At 39.5% G+C, this 12,425-nt stretch overlaps 1 protein-coding gene across 5 annotated transcripts in view; it reads right to left on the minus strand.

The window, feature by feature from the left end:
• Nucleotides 1-12,425, minus strand: part of LOC146567108 (A-type potassium channel modulatory protein DPP6-like) — a 269,199-nt gene that overhangs the window by 78,242 nt on the left and 178,532 nt on the right. For all 5 annotated transcript variants that reach the window (XM_085286716.1, XM_085286717.1, XM_085286712.1 and 2 more), the window contains one exon: nucleotides 1,870-1,984. In XM_085286716.1, the coding sequence (XP_085142842.1) occupies nucleotides 1,870-1,984 (115 nt within the window). The remainder of the gene's footprint in view (nucleotides 1-1,869; nucleotides 1,985-12,425) is intronic.

Consider the following 12,425-nt stretch of genomic DNA (forward strand, 5'->3'; position numbering starts at 1 on the left):
AGAGGCAGCAATGGATGCCACACCAAGGTCATTGATCTTTTGCCCAAATTAGGTCAAAACAGCACCAGAGGACAGTGTATATTGGGAAACAGCTGAGCACATGGAGTTATGAAGATGGTGAGTGGAAGTTGGAAATGAAGTTTAACTAGTGAACACACACACACAGCATTAGTACAAGGTTAAAATTTTATGGACTATTTGTTGGCTAAATGCAATCTCCATAGGTCCTTTGGCAGACTGCCTGGATTTTTCCAAAAGCAAAACTTACTCTTTTGAGATTTCTGATTTTGTAAACATAATTCACAGAGACCTTTAGAGGTCCTTATACTCTGAGTCAGTCTAGCCATTTACTCAGCTTTGGGGCTTTAAACTAAGCACACATAAGCTTTTCAGAATTTACAGGCATACAAATGGTATCAAAAGCATCTAACACAACTAAGGTACCTAACACAAACTGCATCTGTGCTTACTCTTTGAAAGACTAATCACTCAAACCTTACAAAAAATTATTTTCAGGGAATTTGCTGCTTTTTTTTTTGACAAACATCCCAGTTCAAAGAGTATCTCCAAACTTTTTTCTAACTCTCCAAGTAGATAAAATATTTGACTTTGAAAAATCCAGCCATTCAATTAATTGCGCATGGTGAATACTAGTATCTCAAAGAGCAAAATAAACTGTCTTTGAAGCTCAACTCAGTTGCTCATGACATCCAATTAGAACGCACAAACTTGCAGAATTGGATTTCATGAGGTCACAACATATTTTAATATCCAAAGGTTTCTAAAATCTGCTTACCTAAGTAGTTTAATGTCTGTTTGAGACCAAAACGAGGGAGAAACGATTGCATGTGTCAAGCCTTGCAGCAGAGCAGTAGTTCTGCTTGAACACACAAAAATCAACACAGGGAGGGTCAGATTAGGACAAAGTACAAGCTGGAGACACCACCTGCCTGGTGTCCACTTTCTGCCCGACTCCTGTTGGCCTGACGTGTTTTGTACTGCCACATAAAGCAGCTCAATTTAATCCAAATCCACAACAAATGCCCCAGGACAGGAAGAGACTGCAGCCAGGAGGTGACAAGGAGGTTTAGGTCATGCTGATTTGACACCTGCCATCGAGCCGCAGTCTACCCCGGTGATATTTTTGCTCTTACATCGGTGTACATCTCTAAGAACACTACAGAAAAAAACAACACTGAATTTCTTTAGTAAAGGTTGACCCCACTCTGGGCTGTGGACATTAGCTACAATTCCTTGTGACAGAAAAATCACAAACAAGTGCACAGTGATTACTGTCTTTGGAGCTGAATTATAGTTCACACACACTACCAGTTGTATTGACAGATTTGACTCTGGCAGTGCATAAAAGCACGTCAAGCAGCTTTATGAGCCTGACCATAAACAGATGGTCTATTGATTTAACTTTAATCAAAATTTCCAAACAGAAATCCTGAAGGTCATCCCGAAATTGAAACTGCCTTAAAATAACCAAGGGGGAAAAAACGGCATTCAAAGTGTGTGTGTGTGTGTGTGTGTGCAACATTATAAAGACATATGGCAACTATGTTTAGGAAGAAAGCAATGTTGCGTAAACTGACTTCAATTAGGTTTCCTGACCTTCACTAAATGTAGCCTTTACAGCAAGAGTGCCCATGTGGATGCTAAGGGCGAGTGACACTGCAAACTCGGCATGAAAGCCTGGAGCACACAAGGACTGAGATACTGACACTCACACTTTATTCTTTGCATTGTTCGTGGTGAGATTGATTGTGAAAGCTTAATGAGCATGTTGGTGCATAATAATAGCCTTGTAAACACAGGGATGTGAAGTGTATGGTGTCCCTCCCCCTTCCATCCTGCGCCGTGTACCTGGTGTCAACAGGATGACGGAGGTGACGATCAGCGAACAGATGACCAGAATGACAAGAAGGGCGATCGCTATTCCCTTCCAGTTCCTCTGCGGAGGGTTACTGCCCACCAGCTCCTACAGAGACAGACAGAGAGAATAAATGGTCAGGATAAAGACTATTCTGGGAGGGATTCAGAGCACAGTTTATCAACACAGGTTGGGAACATAACAAAAGTAAAAATCAAAAAGAACAGTATGAGAAAGAAGGAAACACTAGATAAGAAGCACCTAGGAAAGAAAGGAATCAGAGAAGTATAAAAGGCAAAATCGCGGAAATAAAGGATAGGGGTGTTAGTCAAGGACGAATGTGAGTCAGTGAGTCGCAGCCTCTCGGATCTCAAGGAGAGCCGCAGCAGCAACAGCAGCAGGAGGAAGAGGAGGGGGGAGAATTCTTAATGAGCCGAGCATCAGCGGCCATCACGCGCAAACGAATGTGACAGATAAAAATGGAGCCCATGACACGTTGGCGAATTGCATGCTCGACAAAAGCACGGAGAGAAGCTTTGGGGTTGGGAAAAGGAGTCTGAGTTATGAGGAACCTTGAGGTAATTTTTCCCTTTTTTCACCTTCTCCGTTTTGTTTGACCTACAAATCCAGAAACAAAGATATTTTTAATGCTACTGAACTGAGTGAAAGCCAAATTCTAAGGAATTACTATGGCTCCATATAAAGTATCACTGCAGGATATAAAAAGGAAATAACACAGGCAAAGCTGCTCTAGGCTTTGTGTCCTTGCCCAGATGCAATAATGAGCAAACCATGTGAAATTCATTTGACACATAGTCATGTGCAGCAGGTAGCCACATACAGCAAAAAAATAATAATAACAGAAACAGAAGAGGACCAGCCACACATCTCTGTGAGAAAGAACAACCCTAGCCTGACCATCACTCGCTGTCTGAACGTAGAACTTTCGATCCGTGATGCTGTTAAACACGGCAGTTATTTTCAGATATTTATTGACTCTTTCCACACATTTTTCTCTCAAATCCAAGAGTCTGCCGTCCATCTCAATAAATGGACCAAGGGTCACCTCTTTTCCCATCTGAAGATTTGCAGAGATGTGGGTAAAAGAGGGGCAGTGGACTGCAGATGAACCCTCCTCAGAAAGGCAGAAAATGAAGCTCGAAGTCTGTCATCAAAGCAGACTGCTTTTTTGGTCTGACCAGTAGGAATATACTGCATCTGACTATTCATTTATTTATTTAGTTGGCTGACAGAAGATTGTGCTGTTGCATTTTGAGATTATTTCTTGTTAAATATTGAAGTTGGCAGGCCTGGCCGAATGACGCTGTGTGAAAGAGGGATTTATTTCTGGCATGTTAAAAATAGCAATTATCACTTTGTATTGCTACCTTTGATTGCATCCCATGTGTCTACAAAAGAAAGCACGAGACTGAGAATACTGCTCAACTTTATTTATTCAATTTTAATAAAGAGGTTAACATATTCTCGTGCAGTGCTTCAAGGTCAATTTTTTTTTGTAAACTCATTCTTACTCTATAAAAGCCCACTGTGGGGAAAATGCAACCGTTTTAACCACCAATACACATTCCAGGAATCAGGATCCAGGAATGTGTTTCAGGAAGCACGTTCTCGGCATGATCAGCAGATCATGAGTGGATCACTAACTAAAAATAAACTACATTGTTCTGATACATTGCCGGAGCAATCTTTGAACAGTACAGCTTTTCCCAGACTAGCATCCTTGAATTAAGTGCCACATGGCATAAACTACACAAATCCATGCCTAATTAGCATAACATACTCTCAACCTCCTGTTTTTTAAATTTTGTATTTTTCCCCCTTCCCCATTAATATATATATACATTTTTTAGAAAGCCGAGGTCAGTTTCCTGAGCCCGATAACTGCCATACCTGTAAAATAAAGAATGAATAAATTGAATCTGTCTGGCAAAATGAATCAGGCTTAAGGATCTGAAAAGCAACACTTCATGCTACAATCTAAAGAAACAAAGTCATTGACATCTACAAGGTTGCAAACCGATTTCTAAGGCTTTGGTACTGCTGCAAACCATGGTGAGAGACATTAACCACAAATGGAGAAAACTTTAAACAGTGATGATCCTTCCTAAGATTGACTGACCCATCCACTAGGTGACAAAAGAATCTAGAGGAGCATCTAAAGAACTATAAGCCTTCATTTCCTTCATTTCAACTGAGTGTTCCTGATTTAACAATGAAAAGATAAAAACCACTGCTAACCAATAAGACTTTTGAGAAAAAAATTTCTGTGGACTGACAAAACAGGAGTTAAACATTTTTAGAAGGTTTACATCTGGCATAATGCTAACACAGTATTTTATGTGATGAACATATCAACAGTCAGTCATGGTAGTGGTATGGTGAAATGGACTGCTGAGCTGCCTCACACCCTGATTATATCAAACTATGAATTCTGCTCAAGTAAATCCTGAAGAAGAATGTCTGGCCATCAGCTCGTGCCCTGAAGCTCAAACTATGCAGCAGGACAATGTCCCAAAACACACCAGCAAGTCCAACTCTGAGTGGCTCATTGGCTTAGTCAAAGTAAGTACTTAACTCTGATTTAGATGGTTCGACATGGCCTTAAACAGGCCAATTATGCTCAAAAATCATTCAGTTTGGTCAAATTAAAAATTAATTCTATAAGGAAGATTTGGGGAAAGAAAATGCTCCATAGTAATGTGAAAGACTCATTGCCAGTTAACATTAATTCTAGATTGCAGTTCTTGCTGCCAAGGTTGGCACAACCAGTTGCTAAGTTTTGGCAAGATTTTTTCACACTGGACCAGGTAGGCTTTGATCATGTTTTTTCCCTTACTTGAAATAAATGAAATGATCATTTAAAAAATGTAAATTTAAAAATGTCCTTGGGTTATCTTTGCCTAGTATAAAAATCTCTTTAATGATATGAACTATTTAAGTGTGACACATTTTGTCTGTTACATTTTGTGTGAACTCATACATGTTGGAGAAAGAAACTAAGGCAATTCAGAAATTAAAGCATCTGAAAAGAAAAAAAACATATGGGTGAATGACTTTTAAGCCCAAGTTTTCACACATCAGCACTGAATAGTGTGGCTAGCACATAGAAAGACCAGTGCCAAAACCACAGCCAAAAGGGACTCTGCAGGAAGGGTCCAAAGCCCAAAGCTACTGATGGAGGATTAATAAGTTCTTAATTAGTTTATAGAGGATAAAAGAGGGAAGCAGAGCATGTGCTTTGGGCACCTGTGGCTGCAGCCTTAATGAATACATGCGAAAGGCTTTAATGAAGCTGAATGGCTGAGCTATGAAAAAAAACCTTTTAGTGACCTCGTTCCCACCTTAATTGAAAAGAGCCCAAGACATCATTAGCCTGCAGATAAGAGCAATCAGAGCTATTTACCACACTTCCCATTACCCACATTCATTAAAACAAGGAACCAGTTAGTTAGCTGCATGGCCAATTGATGGTCACAAGGAAGAACACCTCAAGCAGATTCAAGTAAAAAAGTTCTTAAAGCTTTAAACTTCCCACACTACCCACATAACATTTATGCTCTGCTAATGTTATGTCTATCAGGTCTTATAGTTTGTATTAATTTAGTGAGATTAAACATAGAGGATATAGATTTAAGAAATTGAAAATGACTAACTTTTGGTTGCTGGATTGACTACTAACCACCAATCATCATGGTAAATTGAAGTTCTGGATCTGCCTACTCTGCAGGAACTACCACAAAGGTGGTTTAAGATACTTTAAAGGTCTGTAGTTGACAATAAAATGAATGCTGAGATTGAAGAATAATAACTAACACAATAAAGAGTTAACCGTTATAGCTTTCATGTATGCATGTAAGACATGTCTTGAAATCAAGAAAGAATAAATGACATTTCAAGCTCCAGTCACCTATGCCAAAGATTCACTATTTACAGTAGAAATTCACAGACATTTGGAGTGCTTATAGAATCTGAGCAGCAACAGAGCTTCTGCATTAGAGAAGCAGCAGCGAAACGGTAGGGTGACAGATGAAAGCTGATCGTCTAATGTAGACACAACTTCAGCGAATCTGTGGTGCGACAAAGGTGACTGGAAGCTTTTTTTCTTTCAACAAACAGAACCAACAAACATGCCCAGCCATGAGCTCAGTTGGTTTTGTTGTGGAGAGATTATTTCAGATATCCAGCGATGAGCATAATGCTGTGGGCTGCGAGCTGACAGTCTACAGTGTGATTTATTTTGTCTAATTCAGCGCTGAGCCATCTCTCTGGAACAATCTATTTTTTCAGCAGAAATGAAAATCCTATTGGAGATTTTACAAGAGTGGCACAAAGCCCACTGCTGATTTTTGTGGTCGATACAGCATGTGACTGAGTACGATTTACAATACGGTGACAAAATTGAAGGAAAATTGCTCTATAGAGTGCAACCACTCACATGCAATAATGGAATGTAAAGCGAACACAGCAGAGCCCTCAATCTGTGTAATGCACATTAAAGGAAAAGACAAATCCTCATGCATTGCTAAGTAATAACTGTTTATGTGTTATATGCAAATGGTTCGGCAGTGTAGATAAAGCAATCTAAAGCTGGGGATGATTCCATCACAGCATTAACAGCTTTATCTATGTGTGTGACTGTAAGCATTTACAGAAATCCAGCCCGGAGGGCAACCTAACCTGAAGTGGATCGCTTTGCTGAAAGGGCTACGGCATGACTCACTCTCTGTAGCTCTGTAGCCAAAGCGATTTGGAAAAGGTAAAGGGCTCATCTAAATGTCCATGCAGTTCTGTTATCTCTTCTACAAGGATCAGTACAGCTGCTGCTCAGAGAAGCATCAAATGTCACAGTGTATCTTTAACCAATAACTCATTTTCAAGTGTAAAGTTTATATTCAAACTCACTCAACCTTTCCAAGTGTGATGTTAGGAAAAGTTTTATCAAGTTTTATCACCATGTCAACTTTAGTCCAAGTCCAAGATTGACAGTCAGTGTTTGTATCTTCACCACTGTCAAGATTAAGTAAGTTCAGCAAGCTGTCCAGTAACAGCAAATGTTCACTACTAGTCCGACAGCACAAGCTAAGAGCCAAAACAGGAATCTTGAAGCATGCAGCAGCCGAAATAACTGTTACAATGACTAATGACTCAACCAGTATTTCCATATAGATCAACATACCTATGGGAATGACATTGAAAACTATGCATCAATGAGAGCAAAATCTTGCTAGCAAAGCTAACTGTGAGAATGCAGTATTCTTGTATTGAACTGGAACTTGCTTGGGGTGAAGCAGAGTAATAATCAAAGAACACATGATTAAGCCAAAAAGAGCAAGGACAGAAACCTCACTGGGAATTTGTGTCAATTTTTTTTTGCTCTTTCTGTGCTCAGAGGGAATAATGGTAATCACTTATTCAGGGTGCAGACACAGGACAAAACCTTGTCTAACCTTCCCGATCAGGCCTCTGTGATCTGTAATTATCATAATGATTGGACTAATTACCTAGGCCTTATGTGCTAAAGTAATAGCGAGAAGAGTGGGGGAGAGAGATGAGGTATAAAATGCACAGCAAGGAGAAAGGCATCAGAGCTTGCAGGAAAAGTAAATAAATAAAATGTTGGGAGGTACAGGAGAGAGTTCACTGACAGGAAAGCTTGAAGCGTGACCAAAACATGACAGAGAGACGCTGTGGATGGATCCAGGTCCAAACTCGAATAAAAACAGATTCCTGATGTGTTCTAGTCCTCTGTAACTGTCATGTTTGAATCGGCAGAGCATGCACAGACATTATGAGTTTTGAGTCAACCCCGAGAGTGCATAACACAACACTATGTCAGTGTTCCTTGAAGTAAACAAACGGAAAAATCGACATAGCTTTTGAGCAGTCACAAAATGAACAACTATTTGATTTGAAGTATGCTTGAAAAGGCAAAATAAGATACATTTAGCTGCTTTTCCTTCAATTTTTTCTCACTACTGAAAGTAGTGGTATGCAATTTGAAGTCCTAAACCTTCAGGACCACTGACGAGGCAGGTCAAGTGGGGGTATCCTTAATAGTCTTGTTTTATAAAAATTAACTGCATAAATGAACTTTGAACCACACAAAGCTAATTTAGTGGCTCCTACAATAAAAATGTACTCAGCTGGAAATGAAAATAATGGCTCCTATCTTTGGATGAAGAGCTCTTTAGTCACAAGACATCAACTTCCGTTGAGCTCATTTGAGTTTTACAACAAACCTGACTTATTTTAAGAGGACCTTTCAGGTTAGTTTCCATATTGACTTTTTAGAAACATTGAAAGTGTTGACAAAGTAACAGTCATAATGCCCAAACCAGCAATCATCTAAGAAAGAACAGACCATTAAAAATGTTCTAAATAATGAGAAATTGCTCAATTCATTTGATGCTATGTCAGACGAGACGATTTGGCTCATCTCCTTTTGCTGCTTTAATAGCTCTAACTATATTGTGTTGGGCATGGCTACATGTATTCTCCCTCAGGACAAAATGATAATGCCTCCAGCATTAGTGACAGTATAGTTAATTAATTCTGATTCTGAACAAACACAGTGATGTGCAGGAGTGTATCTGTCAACCAAAGTCTTGTGTACTGCTATTGCTGCATGCACAGTTTCTGTATTTTAATTCAGATGTTTATTGCAACACACATCATCTTCCAGCATAAATCTTAGATCACTTATAACACCATGGGAAAAGGAGTTCTTGAGTCCCTTTGAGCCCTTGTACAGACAGTCTTAGAGATGGTTGTGGCTAAAACCTAAAAGTACAGGATGATGCTGTCATGAGTTAATCAGGATTGAGACAGTCAGCACTTAGCTTATATGGAGACTGTATCCAGGTGTCTGTATCCACGTAATGCAATTCACATGAAATTTGAGAATTTCACTCACTAAAACAGAAGTGCAGACTTCCTGGAAAGACTATCACTCAAATTAACCTCAAGACCATTGCTCAGATAATTGGACTGAAAATGCTGTAATGCCTTCTTTAAGTTCTTTTGCGTTCCCTTAGTCCACTTTGGGGAACATAACATTGGGGGTTTGCCCAGGATTTAACCAAAAAATGAAAGAAAAAAAATTGTCTAAATGTTCCAGTTTGCCTTGATGCATTTAAAAAAAATAAAAATAAAACGACACAGTCAGAAGGTACCATAAATTAGCTGGGGGGATGTATAGCATGCCAACAATCTGTCATTTACATCAGACACAGTCCAAAGAATGCATAATATTGAGCCTAAACACAATATAAATAAGTGAGCTATTCACATCTATATAGTTGTCACAGCGAACAAGGTGAGAAATTAGCTGAAAAGATCGAAACATAAACAAAAATAAAAAGTTTCTAGTCTTTTATAAAATGATTCTTTCTACAGTAAAGTTAGTCAGGTCGTGCAGTGACAGCAGGGCGGACAGGAAACATGTTTGGCTTTGATTAAATAAAACTGCAGCACAAGTTATGTGCCACAGCTTTGACTGCAAGTGATGGAGATTAGGGTCAGAAAGCACAGAAAGAAATGGATTAGATTAGGTCATATAATGACATGCACTAATAAAACCATATAATCGCATAATGCAGCACAAAGTAAAGGACATTAATGCAGATTATTTTGTAATATTTACTTGCTTTATGATTATTAGGTAGTTGTTTCAATTTATTTTACAAACCTAATTTTTTTCATGCAAACAAAGACTAATAGGTGTCATTTCAGACCAGTTTCATAGTGCAGAGGCATGATTTAAACTTCAAACAGAGGGATTTTGAATCTCTCCTCCTTTCATCTTCCTCAAGCGGACTTCATTTTCAACTGTCTAGCATGTGTGTGTGTGTGTATGTTCTTCTTGAGTTTCTTCTGCCTGGCTTGTTTGATTTGCGAGTGAATCTCTTCCAGTCCATTAAAGAGATGCTGGGAGGGCGCCACTGCCAGCTGACCTCTCTCTGCAGAGTTTGCTTTAAATCACATCTCTGTAGAATAACACAGAAACACACTGCCGCAGGACGAGTCAGTGTATATGACATAGGGCTGCCATAAAAATTTGAAAATACATAGAATGTATATATAAGATCGGTTCAGTCTCCATGACGGTACCTGTGGTTTTGTGAAGGTATATTCTCAAGCTTCAACTTCAGCATTTTGGCCTGACCATATTTAGACAAGAGGTTAAGAATGCTAATTTATCAGCTAATGCACAGATATTTCAATAAAACATGGATACCTGCCACATACGCTCTTAACAGCTGTTAAGAAAAGGTAATTTGCCATATAGACTAAAACCTTTTCTGAACCAAACTGTAAATATGTTGCTCAGCTGTATAGTTGGTTATGTCAATGATTGATTTGTTTATGAAGTGGCCAAGGGCACCTACACATTGGCTTCATTTAAAAAGGAACCTGAACACTCCTCATTTGAAATCTCATTTAGTTCGCCAACCATACCCTGGAACTCGTACACGTGTTTTAAAATATGATTTCTGCTGCAGCCATAGACAAAATGTCCCTTTAACATGCAAGCGCACATTCTGAAGAAGAAGCAATTACTCGCATCTATTCTGTAATATTTTCCTCATCGCCATGGAAACAGAGTACGAGTGAATCAGGTTATTATCCCTATAGCTAAAGCTCCTCTGCATAGTATACACACATCATGATATGGCTAAACAAGTGATGAGGCACACACATGAGGGAATAGCCCTTCTTGCTTGCCTCTCATATATAATGCATGAGGGCAAAAGTCTATTTGTCAGTCTCAACGCACGTCTTCTTTAGGAAACAAGAACAACAAAGAACACAAGCAGAGTTTCTCCTCATTTCATCACTTTTTCCTGTGGCAGCATGTGTCTACAGATCTGTCAGGGGAGGCAAAATGTACCTGCCGAATGAAAAGGTTTACCTTCATCTCTTAACTTCAGCAGTGCCACAAGTACATGTTAAAGATAAATGAATTTCAGTGGAGGAAAAATAAAAGTCTGGCCTGACTATTCTAATAGTAGAACATTGGGCATTGTGGTCATTCTTCCAAAATTCTATGTTACTACTGCTTTAATGACTGATGCCTATTCAAAGCTACCCCTGGGAAATGTTCCAGCATAACATTAGCTAAGTATGTGAAGGAAGCTGTACCCTTGCATGCAAATGTGTGATGTGCTGACTCCAAACCTTCTGAGGTAAATTGGATCTGTATGGATTATGAGTGACAAACTCCGAAATAAGGCGTGTAGCTGACATTTGTTCCATTATCTGTATTTTGTTACTACATTTGAGACAGCAAGCCTCATGTGTTAAATAAAAGCAAATCCCAGTTAATGTGTATTTAGAACATGTTACTGCTATAAGGAGTTTATTTTTTTTATAAATCATTGATTACCGTAATTGTCGGGCTATAAGCCGCTACTTTTTGCACAAGCTTTGAACCCTGCGGCTTTTAGTCAGGTGCGGCTTTTCTATGGATTGTCCATGATTTTTGTGATATCGTAAGAGGATTTGTTTTGTTTGTTCCGCTGTTGTACGGCACTACGTTGCCTGGTGGAAGGATCGGGGTTCAAGAGTGGTATGTTGGTCACATGTCCGTCCGCCAGGCAACGTAGTGCCGTACGAAGTAGCGCGAAAAACAAACAGCGTGGAAAAGTGTGAAAACATCCACGATCACCAACGGATTTCGAAGGGCTGGACTGCTGCACGATGGAGAGGAGGACACCGCCACGGCCCTTCTGAGGGTGTTCGACTCTGACAACGAGGATTTCTTTGGTTTTGAAAGTGACAACGAAGGAAAGAAGCTGAGAGTGGATGACGAAGCCACCCTGAGCCTGCTCGTTTCCGACACTGGAGAAGAGGACTTTGGTGGTTTTAGTGCGCAGGAAGAAGAGAAAGATGGTGAATGACTGACTTTTCTTCTTGTTAAAGCCGTGTCACTGCACCTGAGCCTAAAAGGTAGGCCGAATCTATTGTTCTGGTGTGCTGTAGGTTATTGTTATGTACTACATGTGCAAATATGTACCCATAACTTGTTTTTCAAAATATTAATAAAAGTGATGTCTCCAAACAGCCATCTCTTTCCTGACAATTCCCTTTGTGCATATTCTCTTACATATGATAAGTCAACATTGAAACACCTGCGGCTTTTAGTCAGGTGCGGCTAATGTATGTACAAAACAGGATTTTCCCCTGATTTTAGCTTGTGCGGCTAATATTCAGGTGCGCTTTGTAGTCCGGGAAATACGGTAATTCTTGTTGTCACAGAATGTACACGCAGTTCTGCTATTGTATGCAATTACTAAATTTAGTTCAGTTGCACAAAGAGTTGCTGTGACCATGTCACCGCCAGCCATCTATGTGCTTAATTGGCAAAACTAAATATGAACTAAATATTGTCACCACTAAATTCCTGAAAAAAAATTATTTACTTATAAAAAGGCCCATGTGTCACAGATCGGATAAAAGCCTATATATGCCACACACACGCACACACACACACACACACACACACACGAACACGAAAACTGGGTAGACT

The sequence above is a fragment of the Mchenga conophoros genome, linkage group LG9 (assembly GCF_057382185.1).
Source record: "Mchenga conophoros isolate Kocher_MC1m ecotype Shallow Benthic linkage group LG9, M_conophoros_male_GT1.1, whole genome shotgun sequence".
Taxonomy (NCBI): domain Eukaryota; kingdom Metazoa; phylum Chordata; class Actinopteri; order Cichliformes; family Cichlidae; genus Mchenga; species Mchenga conophoros.